Genomic DNA, 16,721 nt, shown 5'->3' on the forward strand with positions numbered 1-16,721 from the left:
GGGTTTTGTTTTTGACTTTTTAAAAGTTTAAATAACAACAGTTATGTGTTGGAAACTCTTGCTTTAACGTGAAAGTGTGAAACAGACATCAACTTCAAGCAGCAGCAGTCTAGAGGAAATTGGATATTCTCTTAAGATTGTAAGAAGCATTACCGAGTATACTGTAATTGTGTTTCTCCCTTAGCCAGGGGTTTTTTTATTTTGACTTGTTGTTGTTTTACTGTTCTTAACTTTCTACTAACTTATTAGACATACAAAAATGAGCAGATTCTGATATGTAGAAGGATATGTATTTGACTAAGAGCCAAGCGTGGTGACACATGCCTATCATCCCATCACTAACATTATGAGTGGGAGGCCAGCCTGATCTAGGGAGTGAGATGCTGTTTTAAATTTGTGTATTTTCAAGTTGCTTTAAGTATTTGTGAAAAGCCACCAAATGCTACTATAAAAATTTAGGTGATCTTAAATCTTAGAACTAAAGATTCAGGCTAAATTCTTTTGTTAAATTGTTTATTTCATTTGAATCATTAAGCATTTTTAAAACTTTCTTATAGTTTTATTGATAATTAACTAGTTAGCCTTCTAAGAACTGTATCACTAAATAATATTAAATTTTACGGTTTTAAGCTAAATATTTTTTCTTTGATCTTTTCAACTTGGGTTTGCATTAGGATAAAGAGGCTGTTGCTGGATATCAGTTACTTCTACCAGGCACGCTTTGCTCTAGGCATACTGTGCTCTTTTAATGTCTGCTTGTATTTTGATAGTTGAGTGGATAGGGTGGTAAAAAGGATCTGAGAGGAATTGAGGTAGGGGAAAACATGACCAAAATAGATTGTATGAAATTTTTTTAATTAAAAAAAATTTGTTAGCACCCACAGATTTCCTATGACTAGTGGCAGCTACTTTTTAATGTTTTTACACTTTGGAAAAATTATCAGTGGAAACCTTCAATAACTAAAATATCTGCACAGGTTACTGACGCTCTGGGACTTATTTTGAGGTTGAGAAGTTTTAGAGGTGATACAGATCAACTTGAAAATTTTGAACTTATTGATGCTGCTATATATGGTTATGGATTCCATATTTTACACTGTTATATAATGACTGAACCTTGTCCTGTGTCTCTTTCTAATTGGAAATTGATACTTCCTTAAGAAAAAAATCTTTGGCCAGGTACAGTGGCACATGCCTGTAATCCTAGCACTCTGGGAGACAGAAGCAGGCAGATCTGTGTGAGTTCGAGGCCATCCTGGCCCACAAAGCAAGTCCAGGACAGCCAAGGCTGTCTTGAAAAAAATATATATATGAAAAATAACTGATTATCAGTGTGGAAAGATTCATTTTTCTGTATTATAGTTCATGGAATTACAAGTATCTGCTTCAATACACAGCAAATGAAAGAATTTATTAACCTGGCAACCTAAAGGTCAAGGTTTTATTCAGAAAATATTGGAGGAGACAGAAAAATACCAGTAGAATTCAAAAATTATGAAGGAGGTTATCACATAAAGCATTACGGGCTGTTTGTTATTACAGAGGGAATACTGGAATAAGGGTACGTCAGGACATTACTTACAACTTCATTAACCTATATGGCTAAAGTGCAGAACAAGATAAGACTAAAGAAGCTATAACTCACTAGGAGATAGATGGGGTGCGCAAAAGTCAAGTCATAACACACAGTTCCAAAAAACTTTCCTGCCTATCTAAAACATACTGTTTTCTATTTTCTTTCTGTTCTCACAATTTCCAATTTTATAAAAATACTTGAAAAGCTTCCTCAGCCAGCCACATAGGTTTCTTGTGTCTGTCTACTTTATTTTTGCTCTAAAAGCTTCTCTAAGAGTTGAACACAGCTCTCAGGTGCCTGAGGCAGACGAACTTTTACTTGTGATACAATAAGATGTTAAGTAGCACTGTTTGGGCTTGGCAATGTGGCATTGGAGAAGAGTAGAGAGGATAAACATGGATACCCTGTCAGGAGGAAATGTTTGAGAAGAAAGGTAAAATGTGGCTAAATTTGAAATAATCATGTTCACTAGGCAGTCTTATAGATGGAAGAGGTGGGAAAGGGAGGAAAGAAAACTTAGGAAGTACTTTTTTCCTGTATTAAGAGGCGCAACGTGGGGCCTCAGATTTGCATCCGAGGTACCCTAGAAGCAACCGTAGACTTGGAAGAATATATTTGCGTCAAGTGAAGCTTCTTATGAATCAGTAAGAAACAGGCTCTCCACTAGAAAACTGGACTAGGGTAAGACAAGTGTGTTACCTCTCTGTTACTGATTTAAAACTAAGATAATCAGCTACAAAGACAAATACTCATTTTTACTCAGTTTGGAATTTCTATCCATGATCATCTTTCCCTGTTTGGGGGTGCTCATGGTGAGTCACATGTTGTAGTTCCGAAGTATACAAAAGGCCTAGCAAAGGCTAGGGTCTTACTGTCCTCTTGAAGATTATACCCTTAATGGCCCAGCTGTACCCTAGGCTGCACCTCTGCAGTGTCCACCACCTTCTGATCGCTCCCAGCTGGAGTCAGATCCTTAATTATGGGTCTTTGGGAGAAGCCACAGGCGCAGCCCCTGACACAGCAGTACTCAGAACATAAGCAGATAAAAACATGTATATACTGAAGAAATAGTTCTCCGTTCATCAACATATGCAAAGTAATGTGTTTTATGTTTGCCTGGAGAGACATTCGTGATGGAAGCAGTTCTGTAGAGTAGCTTTTTAATACACTATGATTACAAATATAAATTAATGTATCTTTTCTCAAAAAAAAAATCTCTTTTAACCCATTAAATCTTTTTCAGGAAGATTATTCTCAAGATATAATTGGAGATGAATTTTATCATTCTGTAGAAGTAACAGAAAAAAAAAAAAAGATTGAAGCCATTCTGAAGTGTCTTAATTTGGAAATGGTTAATGAAATAGGAATTATTGTGTTCTGATGATTGTAAATTAGAAACCAGGCAGCAGGCATGGTGGGTCATTCCTGTAATCTAGCACTAGGAAGACAGAGAAACAAGCTTGAGAGCAGCCCAGTCGATACACAAATGACATGGAAAATGCTCACAATAGAAACAAAATAAAAATGAAGCTGCGTATTTCAGCTATGCAAACAAAATGTACTTGATACTCTGAACTAGTATTGTTTTAACTATTCTTGTGTATGTCTTTTGATATTCAGATCTGTGCATTTCTTTCCAGGAAATGTGTAGGAACAGGAGAAGATTTTCGGTCATGCATATGTATTTGTTTAGCTTTACAAAATTGGCTCTCCATATGCACAGTTTTCATATCTATGAATTGAACCAACTGCAGATTGGAAACACTTGAGAAAAGTCCAGATACTTGCAAAGCATAAAACTTGACTTTGCACGTATGCAAAGCACAGCAATAAATGAACAGAAATGATGTGGCACCCTCCTACAGAATCCTGCATCTCACAGATCTCAGTCCTTCCACAGCATGTTTATTACCATCATTCACTTCACAGCCTCCAATGATACCAATTGAATTGGCCTTAATTTCCTTCTCATTCTCTAAACAATAGCATTATATACAGGATAGCCATTATTTACACTGTATTTGGGTATTATAGAATCAAAAATGGATCAAAGTTAGGAGAGCCAGCTGAGTCCCTCTACATACAGTCCCAGCATTTGGGATGTTAGAGGAGCTATGAGAAGGATTCAAGGACAGACTCAGCTATTACAGGACAACCTGGACTGCATGAGGCTCTGGGAAGGGAAGGGAAGGGAAGGGAAGGGAAGGGAAGGGAAGGGAAGGGAAGGGAAGGGAAGGGGTAAGAAATACATGCAAATCCTCCAGGTTTTATGAAAGAGACATTCATATCCTCAAATGTTATTACCTCTAGAGGATGGGAACCAACAACCTTCAGTGGATAGCTAGGGATAACTGCACTGGCAAATAAATCTCCACAATGTTTTACCCATGTCCCTAACCCCAGTAGATGGTTCTAGCTGCTTCGGATCCTTATCTTTGCTTGGCATGTCTGGTTTTGTTGTTGTGTTGTAAGTAAAGTTAATGCTTTGCTATCCGTGTATTAGCTGTCTCACTTTCTTTGGTGAATTATGTTCATGTTTGGTTTTGTTTTTATTTGGCAGAGCTAGGGATTTGGATCAGTGCTTACTCATGCATGTTCAGCAAGGGCAATGCCACTGAGCTGTAGCCCCAACAAATTATTGTCAGAAGAGGACACTTTACCCTTCTAGTTGGGTCAGGCGATACCAGGGAATGTCCTAGTCTAAGGCCCACACTCTGTGTAGCAAGATTAGAAATAAGTACAGAAAATGTAAAGAACCCACAGAATTTTATTATAGTATACCTTTTGGCAGTTTTAAAGAACTCAAGGTGAGTAGTTGAAATAAAAAAGAAAGAATAGTAACTTTTTATTTTGTATATGTCAGATACATTGAAGAGAGTAGGATAGTAAACATAAACCCTGTACATATTCATTTACCTGCTTCATAATTACCAGCTCAGAATTAATCAGTTTTATCTCTTACATACCCACTTATTCTCATCCCGCACACAACTAATTTTACTTTTACAATTTAGAGATTGGAGATTGTAATGTCAATTCTAATACAGGCTTCAGAAGTTTTTGTTTTAGTGGCAATCCTATTTCTTATAACAAATTTTAAAGGGATAGGTAAAAAGTGCTATGAATGAAGGCATTTAGAGTTATTAATGTTGCAAAAAAAAACAGTTTAAAGCAAATTGAAATGTCTAACAGGTAAATTTTAATTTATAAGTTAAATTGATTATCATTCAGGAATTTCAAGTGATTGTATTGGAATCCATGTAGTAACATGAAAAGAAATTTTGGAGTCCTGAAGAGATGGCTCAGTGGTTAAAACAGTTGCCCCTACAACAATAAGGACAGGGTCAGAACCCCAGAATCCATGTAAATGTTGGGTGGGTATGGCAGCTTGCCTGTAATTCCAGCCTCTGAAAGCAAGGGCAGGGGCAGGGCAAGCAAATAGCAGGAGACCAGCAGTGTCACGCTCTAGGATTCATGGGGAGACCATCCTGAATGCAGAAGTGCAAGAGCTGCTAAGGATCATTGCCAACTTGGGGCCTCCACATGCATGTACAACCACACACACATGTTGGTCCACACACATGTAAAACATGCATATGTATACTTGGAAATGGAAAAGGAAAAAAATAATACAAACTTTAAAATACCTGATTTTACATGAGCTTGTCATATAGTAATTAAATCTACTTCTGATTTTTTAGGTGTGATTATTTCATTGAAGTTTCTTAAGTTATAAAACACCATTACAATTTTTACTGTTTTATTCCCTGTCAGTTTATGCATTTTTACATTTTAGTTATTTTCATGCCTCTTGTTTTCTCTCCTTTTTACAACTCACTGAGTTTATTTGGGTTCCTTGAGCATGGGTGGGGAGGGGTCATTTGGTGGGCAGTTTACAATGACTACTGAAGAAAATTACTCCCTCTTCCCTAATTCTATTTGGAGTGGTTGGTTTTGGGGTTTTTTAGACAGGGTTTCTCTGTGTAGCCTTTGCTGTCCTGGAACTCACTCTGTAGACCAGACTGGCCTTAAACTCAGATCTTCCTCTGCCTCCCGGAGTGCTGGGATTACAGGCAAGCGCTACCACACCAGGCTTATTTTTAAAATTTTAAGCCCTTTATTTAAAAGGTAAACTGTGATTTAGAAAGGTATGTATCTTAAGACTGGGGAGGTAGCTTGCTTGGTCAACAAAGTGTTTTTCACACAAGCATGGGGACCTGATACTTAAAGAAAAAAATGCCTGGTGGAAGGGCACGTGCCTATTCCATTATCCTAGCTCTTGGGAGTGGGTGAAAATGGGATAATCCTTGGGACCTGGCTGCCCCACCAGTCTTGCCCAGTGAGCTCCAGGTTTGGTGAAAAACAATCTCAAAAATAAGATGGAGACCTAGAGAAAATGTACAGAGTGTTTTAGAGATTTTTTTTTCCTGCGGGATTAAAATTTACAGCTTTATTTTTTTTTCACTCTTACGAGGTCTGTTCTACTTTACAAGCAGAGCTGTTGATTTCTGGAAACTCAGGCAGAGCAGACCTTGAGCCTCGAACTCCTTCGTCCCTAAAATGTTGTTGTCATTGTTTCTTCTCCTAACATTAAAACTTTGGGTTTCCTTCTGTTCTTGAAAGTTTTTCTTTTTTGTTTTTCTAAATAAAAATTTTGCTGTTTTGAGTGCCCGTTACTTATAAATGATCAAGTGATGAAATGGGGCCACTTTGGGGCAGAGCTAGGCCTCGGTAGCTATTTACTAATATTTGTTAGGGGAATTGTTTTGCAAAGTTATCTGTTATCAAAGGAGAATTGCTGACCTGTTAAAACAGTCTCGGCCTCTTCAGTTTCCTTGTCCTGACTTTTGAGAGTTTGTCACCTACAGAGCTTTAGATGGCTGCTGAAATGTAGGCCCAACAGGAAAGGAAAGAGACTGGTTAAACCTGAGCTATTTCTAAGTCACAAAAGCACCATCCCGTCAGGAAGTGGGCACCTGTTTTCTCTTTTGCTGGTCTTCCATAAACTAAATGGTATTGACTATATTTTCTCCTTGGGGATGATTCAAGATTACATTGTATCTGTCCATGTTCTACTTGGTTGGTTTTTGTTCTCTTGTTGTTTGCTGAGGATTTTTTTCATAAATTATATTAGAAAAGTAAGGCATTTTCTTTTACTGTAGTTATTTTCCCATGCAAATTCATATTAATTTAGTTGAAAATTAACTAAACTACTTTGTAAAAATTTTGGGTTGTATGTGGTGTATATTCAACATTTATGATAACCACCTTGTTTAATCTTGATAATTTGCTTTTAACAGCTTTTAAGTTTATGATAACCACCTTGTTATCTTTATTTTTCTTTTTGTTTTCCTTCCATTTCAGAGCATGTAACTTCAAATGCCAGTGATAGTGAAAGTAGTTACCGTAAGTGTTTCATGTTACTTGTTCTTTTGTTTAAAAAAAAAAGTAATAAATATTTCTGAATGGCGTTTTCCTTAGTGATATGCTCTAAAAACTAAAAGTCAGATTTCTAAGATTGTTAAACCAGGGAAAGCCAAGTAAAATTAGAGACTTGAAAAGGGAAATCACCTGCAGGTTGAGTATCTCTAACCCAAAACCCAAACTCTTTAGCAACAGCATGACACCCTAAAAGTTTCAGTTCTTGGAATGTTTAGTATTTTAAAATTTTCAGCTCAGAGTTTCTCAGCCCAGGCTGGCTGTGTAGACATTTATAAATGGCATAAAACTCTAAATCCTAAAAATTTCTGCTGCAAGCATTTTGGCTAAGGGATCGTCAAGCTGCATAGACAGAAACGTTAATTTCAAGGTTTCAATGAAGACGAGCCATTTACCCATTTACTTATTTGTACATGCTATGGATAGTGTGTGGATTTGTCTGTATCTTATAAGAAGTAAATATCTGATGAGGAATAAACTTGGTTTCCTGTTTTCTTCAGTAACTTTTTTCTAACATAAGCACTAAAAGGATATTTGTTAGTAATGCTAAATTACCATTCATTTATTTCCTTTGTATTCTGTGCAACCACTGCTCAGAAAGCAAGCTGTTCACTCCCTTGATGTCTAATGTTATATTCTTGATGTTAATTGAACTACACAAATAGGAGTTTTTAGACAAATTGGGGAATGGAAGGAGAATAGATTATAAATATCAATTGTAGCAACTTAAAAATTAAAATTGTTTTTCTAACTTTTTTTACTGCTGTCTAAAATGAAAGTAATCTTGATTACAGATGAGTATGGCTGCTCAAAAGGTTAATACTGTGATAAGTCCCAGATATTTCATGTTGGCAATATATACTTTTAACCCTCATTCATTTGTTGGATTTTTTTTTTTTACATAACATCTATATAATTTGAGGAAGAGGAGTGGGAAAATAATTTATTCCATTTCAGTTTTTTATTGACATAACCAGAATCCACTGTAGATTAGTTGAGTGGTTTTCTAGACTGAAAAGAGGTAATGAAAGTATATACTGTCTTTTCTCACCATTTGCATGAATTATTAAGTTGTGGAATATCCAACTGCATGTTTTTGTAGTATGTAAACATATTTTATATCAGTAATTTTTGTTTTTTTTTTTTTTTGTTTTTTGAGACTCTCACTAAGTGTAGCCTTTGCTAGCCTGGGACTCTCTGCTTAAAACAGGCTGGCCTGGAACTCATAGAGATTTGACCTGCCTCTGCCTCCCAAGTGCTAGGATAAAAGGTGTGTGCCACCATGCCTGGGTACATCAGTAATTAAAAATAAAGCAACTCATGAAGTAGCTGTTTTCTGATACTACAGTAATGAGATTGAACGCAAGCACACACAATTTAAAGCAAGTACACAAGTGTGAGCTGCTTCTACAGCTTTTTAACACCAGCAGCTGCACGTGCGTGCCAATGCACATGTCGTAACCCAGTCACAAGATGGTGGGCTGCTACGGGATCGTCAGAGGAGAGCATTGTCCAAATACATTATTTGGTTTTCACTGCTTACAGTCAGTCACCGAATGTTTTGTTTTCTACACTACATGTTAAAACAAGAGTTTTAATTAATTTCATGGTGTTCAGAGAGTTGGTAGGGTTTTTTGTTTTTTTCCATTTCTAGTATTTCCCAGGCACCTTTTTTATTTATTTATTTATTTATTTATTTATTTGTTTGTTTGTTTGTTTATTTATTTATTTATTTATTTTTGGGGACGGTTTCTCTATGCATCCTTGGCTGTCTTGGACTCACAGCAGTGTGCCTCCTGCCTCTGCCTCCCCAACTGCTAGAATTACAGGCACGCACCATCACACCCAGCTATCCCAAGTACCTTTCTGAAGTGCTTTTGTGATCAAAGCAAAATTATAACTACTTTTTAAAACAAATACAGCTTTAAATAAATACACTCAGCTGGAACAGAAGCAGTATTTTCACTGGCTTGTTGGGTCTTTCTGATTTTTATGTTGTTGTTGTTGTTTTTGAGGCAGTGTCTTATTCCTTAGTCCAGGCCAACCTCAAACTGGCAGTCGTCATGGTGAGAACCAAGGGCTGGTTATAGGCAAGCATCCCATGTCCAGCCGCAGTCCATGTGCATAGTAAATGTTTTGTATCGCAGGAAAAGGGCTGTGTGTTGGTTTTGTGTTTTGCTACTGGGAGGCAGCTTTGTCGTTTGTTTTTTGTAGTAGTGGTGCTCAAATTCATGCAGCCTGCCAGTGAGTTAAATCTCCAGCCAGAAATGAAGATTTTAGTAAATATGATCTATAAATAAAATAAGCACATAATAACATTAGGTCGGGGCTGGAGAAATGGCTCAGAGGTTAAGAGCACTGGCTGTTCTTCTAAGGGTCCTGCATTCAATACCCAGCAACCACATGGTGGCTCACAACCATCTATAATGAGATGTGGTGCCCTTTGCTGGTACACAGGCACACATGCAGGCAGGATGCTGTATAAATAAATATATAAATCTTTAAAAAAATAACATTAGGCTATGGAAAAATAGTACATTTATGTTCCGTCTTATATTTTTCAAATTTACCTTTGTGGTTCAATAGTTTTCCCTTTTGTTCTAAGTCTTGCCTTGGATAATTTATGACATAACTACCTTTTTGTGTATCTTGTTTATTTCTCAGAAAGTCCTAATATCTTATATGTAAAGAATTGGATGAGTTGTGTGGAACAGGGAACATTAATCATCTTTACAGATTTTCTTATCCTTGCTTTTAACTTCCCAATAGGTGGTCAAGAAGAATATGTTTTGTCTTATGAGCCAGTGAATCAACAAGAAGGTTTGTGAAGTTTGTTGATGTTTTGTAACCTTATTAAAAACTATATCTTAGAGCCAGTGAGATGGCTCAGTGGATAAGGGTGCTTGCTCCCAGACCTGATGACCTCAGTTCACACACCAGAAAAGACATAGTAGAAAGAGAGATCCGGTGCTGGAGAGATGGCTCAGTGGTTAAGAGCACTGTCTGCTCTTCCAGAGGTCCTGACTTCAATTCCCAGCAACCACATGATGGCTCAGAACCATCTATAATGAGATCTGATGCTCTCTTCTGTCATTCAGGCATATATGCAAATAGAGTGCTCATAGGTATAAATAAATAAATCTTTAAAAAAAAGAGAGAGAGAGTGAGAACCAACTCCCACAAGCTATTCTCTGATTTCCACGCACGCCTATTCTGTGTCATACACACAAAAATTAATTATAATAAATTGATTACTTAACGTAAAATAAAAAATGTTTCTTAGTTTGAAAAGGCAGTCTATTAGATGTAAAAATATATCAGAATTTTGCTATTTTTAAATATATATAGAAAATTGCTATGACTAAGACGCGTTAGTCATTTTATATTGACTGGTTTATTGGCGTTGTATTCCTAAGCCACTGTTTTTTTATCATTTATAATATTGCATTACTACTCTTACAATAACAGCTTCTAAAAAGTGTCAGAGGTGTTTTTAAGCTTCTCTGTAGTTCACCCAGGCAACTATTAATTAAGCCCTTTCTATTCCACTTGTATCTTCCTCAGTATATGTACCTTTTGAATCCTCAGATCACAGGATTGGTCTGATTCTTACCACTGGTAGACCTTCTTCAGCATGACTCACTGTGTTCTCTGCTAGGTCATCCTTATAGATCATTAATGTCATCATATCACTTCCTATACCCACTTGTTTTTGTTTTTGTCTTCTTTGCTGTGCTTTTCGTTTTTAACTTCAAAAGCCATCTGTAAAACACTATACCTTTTTCTAGTTATAATGAAATATTAGCAATGTATTAAAATGTCTAAGATGCTAAATTTAACTTGATTGACTTCTAAGATAATTATTTGTTTACAAAATAGTATTTAATTGAGAATGTAATTAGAGGAAGAGTAAAGAAGAGATTCTTCATAATAGTTCAGAATGGTTTTGTTCTCTGCTGAAATAAAACACATTAGTGTTTGTTAAGTGTTTATTCTCTTTAATGTGTTTATCGTTGTAGTTAATTATACCCGACCAGTCATTGTATTGGGACCCATGAAAGACAGAGTAAATGATGACTTAATCTCAGAATTCCCTGATAAATTTGGATCCTGTGTCCCTCGTGAGTAACACAAATTAAAACCATTTAACATTTTCTGTCACTGTGTGTGGTAAAAGTAAATGTAACTGCTTTAAAGATTATAGTTAATTGTCCTCAATATTTTCCCTTTTTATATTTAAAAGTATTATGTTAAGCTTTTCTTAAAGGAATGAATTAAGTAGAAGATGTATTTATTCTGTTTTTAAATATTAAATACTTCCCCAAGTTCTTTTTTATTGAAGATACAACCAGACCAAAACGTGACTATGAGGTGGATGGACGAGATTATCACTTTGTGACCTCAAGAGAGCAGATGGAAAAAGATATCCAGGAGCATAAGTTCATTGAAGCTGGCCAGTATAACAACCATCTATATGGAACAAGTGTTCAGTCTGTGCGAGCAGTAGCAGAAAAGGTGAGCCCCAGAGTACCTGCACTAGGGTTTCTAATAAAGGACGCCTTGCTTTGTACTGAAAATAGAGTGTAGCTAACATAGCCTTGATACTTTGCTACACATTTATAAGCAAAGATAAATTAAAATGTTTTAACTCAGTGTAATTTACCTTATTAAACTACGTAGTCATCTCAAATGTGCAGAAATTTCTTTTTCAAAGTCTAATATAATATATATTATTGATTAAAATAAACAAGACATAAAAACAGCTCTCTCAAACAGATAAAGACATCTACCCATAGGGGCCAGGCAGATGATTCAGTGTGTGTAAAGGCACTTGCTGCCATGCCTGCATAGTCCAAAGAATTGACTTTCTCAGTCACCACTGTGCATTTGTGTTCCCACTCCAATATGTTCACAGGTCATACAAAATAAATGTAATTTTTAAAGTTTTGAAGTCCTATTACTAGTATCGTACTAGATAGTTAAAAACCTCAGAGCTTACCCCAAAGATCCGAAGACAGATGCCTCTAGCTACTTTCTTTCAAAAGTGCACCTACCCATTGCAGCAGAACATGAAGTAAACATGATGCCAGGCACAGTAATGCAGCCTGTGATCCCAGCACTTGGGTGAGGCAGAGACAGGCGGATCTCTGTGAGTTTGAGTCCAGTAAGGGTTACACAGAGAAACGCTATCTCAAAAAACAAAAAAGTCTTTGTTTTCAGATGATATAATTGACTGTATAGAAAATAAAAAGTCTGCCCCCCCCCAAAAAAAAAAAAAACCTGCTATAATACGTTTTAGCAAGATTGAAAAATACAAAATCATGGTATACTAATGAATTCAACTACTGAGAGTTACCAAATGGAGATCTTTTAAAATGTTGTATTTACACTGAAGAGTTACTGCGAAATAAATAGAGAAAGATGCCATTTTCAGGGGTTGAAAGACTACTAAGACTTAAAATATCAGATGTCCCTAAATTCCCGAAAAGATATTTGTCATAATTCTAAATTCTATGTGCAAACACACACACACAAAAAATTAGACTAGTGTTCTAGTCTTGTTTCTGTTGCTCTGATAAAATGCCCTTATCAGAGCATCTTAGGGGTATATTTAGCATATAATTCCAATGATAGTCATTATTGAAAGGAATTCAGAGTGGCAGGAAATCAAAGCACCTAATGACAGATGCCTTTGCTTTCTTTCCTCTTGTACAGCTCAGGGTCTGGTCCATAAAATTGTGCCGCCCACATTCAGGATGAGGTTTCCCACCTCATTAACAGTCCAGACAATCTCGCTCCATAGCCATGGCCACGAGCTAAGCTGATTTCCCCACCTAAGGCTCTTTCAGGTGATTCCAAGTTTTAGCAGTGACATTTAGAACCATATCTAGATAGTTTTGTAAAATAGAAAAGTTGGAGAACACATATAAATTAATTTTGGTACTTTAAATAATAATAGTAAGATTTCAGCATAAAGATAGCCATATAGCTCAAAAGGACTGCACACTGAAGAATGGTGGGACACACATGCAATTTCAGCTCCTCAAGGCTGAAACGAGGATCTAACCCAGGAGGCCAGGCCAGTCCTAGCGGCGTATCAGCACCCTGTATCTCAATCAAAAAAACTAATCCTGTAGTAGACAACACACATGGTCATATGGAAAAAGGAACCAATCTGTGAAGAGAGGGGAGGGCTAGGTAGCATTTCAACATGTGATACCAGAACAATTGAGTAGCTTCAGTTCATGCTGTTTACAAAAACTAACCCAAGAATGGATCAGAGAGTCTAAATTCTAAAACAGTAAACTCCTAAGGAAAAAAAGAAGAAGAAGGAGGTCCTGGAGCAATGGCACAGCAGTTAAGAGTACTGGCTGCTCTTAGGAGGACCTGAGTTCAGTTCCCAAAACCCACATCTGATGACTCACATTAGAAGGATCTGATGCCTTCTGGTCTCCAAGGGTAGTAGGCATACATGTGCTCAACATACATACATGCTACATACATGCAGGTTCTCGTACATAAAATAGAAGTAAGTAATTTATCAAGAAAAATCATGACAAGGATATGTTGACTAGAGGTCCACAGAAGAAAAAGATGGTAGATTGGAGTTAATCAAAATTAAAACTCTGCCCATGAAAAAACACTGGCCAGAAGGGAATGTGGTAGCAGCGAGTAAAATGACATGTGTGTTTGTCCAAGCAGTGCATTTCTAGGAATTTTTCCCAAACAAACTCTAGTAATATGAAAAATGCATTTGTAAAAGGGCTGCCATGATAAAGTAATTGGTAATCAGAATTATTCATGTAGTGGAGATTTTACAGTTAATAAATAGTGACATATCAATGAATTAATATCACCACATGCAGAAGGATCTATGATTTAATATTCTAAAAGGAGAAGTGAGGAAACACATCTCCTTAATTGGATATGAACATGGAAGGGCTAAGCAGAACCTAATGAGAATACTTACTAACAAAGGAAAAGTAGAAAGGATGGGTAGTGGGAGAAGGAATGAAGAGGTTGGGGTGATGTTTGCTTGAGTAAATGTTTTTGTATAATTTTGAAATTTAAAATTAAAATTTGATTGTCAAAGTAAAAATAACTTATTATAAAACATAGGGCTAAATGAAAATTGAGTAATCCATGACAAATAAGTAAATTCATGAATGAAAAGATGGAGGAGAAGCTTTGCTTACTGTCTGCTGCTAATCAAGGTCAAGGAATGACAAAGTTGCAAAATCTATCTTGAAAACCTCATGGTAATAATAATTTCAGGCAAGAACAGTAAGAGATGATTAAAATATATCTTAAAATAATAACAGTAAGTGAAGTTTTGTGAGAAACAAGATTATTTACATACTGGGAAAGTACCTTACCTGAAAATACTAGTTACAAAGGCAAAGATAATTCTACAATGGAGAAGTTTTAAACAGAGTTTAAAGGTAATCAGTTGTCATTAGAAATGGAAAAATAGATAGCATATGCCTTCCTGATTGAGTGAACTAAGAAGAGGGCACCTGCCAGAGGTCTTGGAGAACTTTGTAGCTTGCCTCTGATAGTCACAAGCAGGCTGAGCCAAATTAAGGCCTGTCCTAAGAAATGAAGGATCTGTACTCTTCAGGATGAGGTTGGAGGGTAAAGGCTTGTTGGTTAGAATGGACCTATGTTCCATCTCCAGAATTCATGTAAAAGCCAGACAAGTTGGGGGTGAGCACGGTGGAGACAGGTGAGTCCCTGAGCTCACAGGCCAGTTAGTCTTCTAAACACTGAGCCTGTGTTCAGCAAGCAAGCTTGTCTTAAAAAGGAAGGTTATACCAGACAGTGATGACCCATGACTTCAGTCCCAGCACTCAGAGAGAGAGAAAGAAGAAAGAGAAGAGAAAGGGAAAAAGAAAGAAGAAAAAGAAGGAAGGAAGGACAGACAGAAACCTATTGTTAGCCTCTGGCCTACACAGGTGCACATATACATTAGAAAATTAAATTAAAATGTCAACTTTTTTTAATACTGTCAGTTTATTATTTTCTTTACTTTTCTATGTTTGGAGTCTTTCACAATATTTTTATTGTAAACATGGCTATTAAGTTGAATGTTGTTCACATGAACTCTGGTCTTTAAATTACAAGTTATTTATGAGATTAAGGACCTGATTTTAAATATTACAATAAAATTTATTTAATTTTCATTATATACTTTTCTGTGTAACTTGAAAATACATATCTACAATAAAAATGTAAATAACCCTTTTGTGTCAGTGAATTTGTCAGAAAAGTAACATAAATCCAGAATTGGGTTTTCCAAATATCAGTTTATAGTATCTTCCAGTCCCCAATAAAATGAGGATTGGACGAATAGAATAGCGGTACTGAGAGACGTCTTGGTGGTTGAGTGTGTACTGTTTTCACAGAGGTCCTGAGTTTGAGTGCTGATATCCATGTCAGGTAGTCTATTACACCTCCAGCTCCAGAAAGAGCATCCGTCCTTCTCTTCTGGTCTCCTTGAGCAGCACACACAGACACATACATAAATTAAGAACAAGTTTTTAAAGAATAGTGGTGTGAGGTTTTACACGTTTACTAAGTGAAAGATGTGCCACAATTCTAATCTCTTTTCACCTTGTATAGGTCATGCCATTATCTGAAATGAAGTTCATTGATGCCCTTTTGATTTCTATATTTTAGCCTATATGTGTGTGTGTGCCCTCATGCGCACACACACGAGTATGTGCAGGTGTTCATTGGGCCAGAAGAGGGTGTTAGATGCTCTGAGGCTGTGGTCTGACCAGGAGCCGTAAGCTGCCCAACATAGGTGCTATGAACTAAACTTAAATCCTCCGTAAGAAGAAATACGTACTTCTAACTGCTGAGTCATCTCTCCCCCTATTGAGAAGTTACTGGTCTATTAAAAAATCAAAGATATAAGAACTATATTTTAATTCTTTTGGCTGTGAGAATTGTTTATAATCATTGTTTTCTTCATTTAATTTCCCTTCTGAAATTTACTGATAAATGGCAATTTTGCTTGAGGTAAAAAGGATCTAAATGAAACAACAATTCATATTGTGACCAGTGGGAATCACCTTTGGTATAACTGAAAAAATTTGGTCCACTATTTAATTTCCTTCTTTATTGTCTCAATTTTAGGGCAAACATTGTATCCTTGATGTCTCTGGAAATGCCATAAAGAGGTTGCAAATTGCACAGCTTTACCCAATATCTATTTTTATTAAACCCAAATCCATGGAAAATATCATGTAAGTATAAATGCCTAGAGTGCCCCTTTAAATGCAGATATGAGCCTGAGTTACTTTATCCTCCTCCTGTCTCATTCTCTCCAGCTATAAAATAGTAGTGTTTATGCCTACCTAGAGGGTATTGTGAGATTAAGAGTTGTGTGACAATAGCCATCATCATTATCATCACTCATATTATTAAATGGGCAGTACGGCTAGCTGATAATCATTAAAAAGATAAAAGGAACAAAAAGAAACAAGGAAAGGAAAGATAAAAGGATGGTGCCTCCCTGGCTGGCAGAAGACGTGGGATGGCTCCATAAAGGCACTTGTCACCAAGCCTGACAACCTGAGTTTAATGTTCAGGATCCACCTAGCACAAGAGAACTCCTGCAGGTTGTTCCCTGACCCCACACACACGTTCAAATACATGAATGTAATTTAATTTTTTTTTTTTAGTAGAATTAAGTAAAAAA

The 16,721-nt window shown here is 36.5% G+C and overlaps 1 protein-coding gene across 16 annotated transcripts in view; it reads left to right on the top strand.

Annotated features, from left to right (window-relative positions):
* Window positions 1–16,721, top strand: part of Dlg1 (discs large MAGUK scaffold protein 1) — a 187,041-nt gene that overhangs the window by 161,114 nt on the left and 9,206 nt on the right. For 8 of the 16 annotated variants that reach the window (XM_055624814.1, XM_055624817.1, XM_055624806.1 and 5 more), the window contains 6 exons: window positions 6,941–6,982; window positions 7,795–7,830; window positions 9,785–9,835; window positions 11,035–11,136; window positions 11,358–11,530; window positions 16,157–16,266. In XM_055624814.1, the coding sequence (XP_055480789.1) occupies window positions 6,941–6,982; window positions 7,795–7,830; window positions 9,785–9,835; window positions 11,035–11,136; window positions 11,358–11,530; window positions 16,157–16,266 (514 nt within the window). The remainder of the gene's footprint in view (window positions 1–6,940; window positions 6,983–7,794; window positions 7,831–9,784; window positions 9,836–11,034; window positions 11,137–11,357; window positions 11,531–16,156; window positions 16,267–16,721) is intronic. The other 8 variants (XM_055624807.1, XM_055624808.1, XM_055624811.1 and 5 more) reach the window with 1 other exon arrangement.

Source organism: Psammomys obesus, unplaced genomic scaffold (assembly GCF_907164565.1).
Source record: "Psammomys obesus unplaced genomic scaffold, mPsaObe1.curated_primary_1811, whole genome shotgun sequence".
In the NCBI taxonomy this organism is placed as follows: Eukaryota; Metazoa; Chordata; class Mammalia; order Rodentia; family Muridae; genus Psammomys; species Psammomys obesus.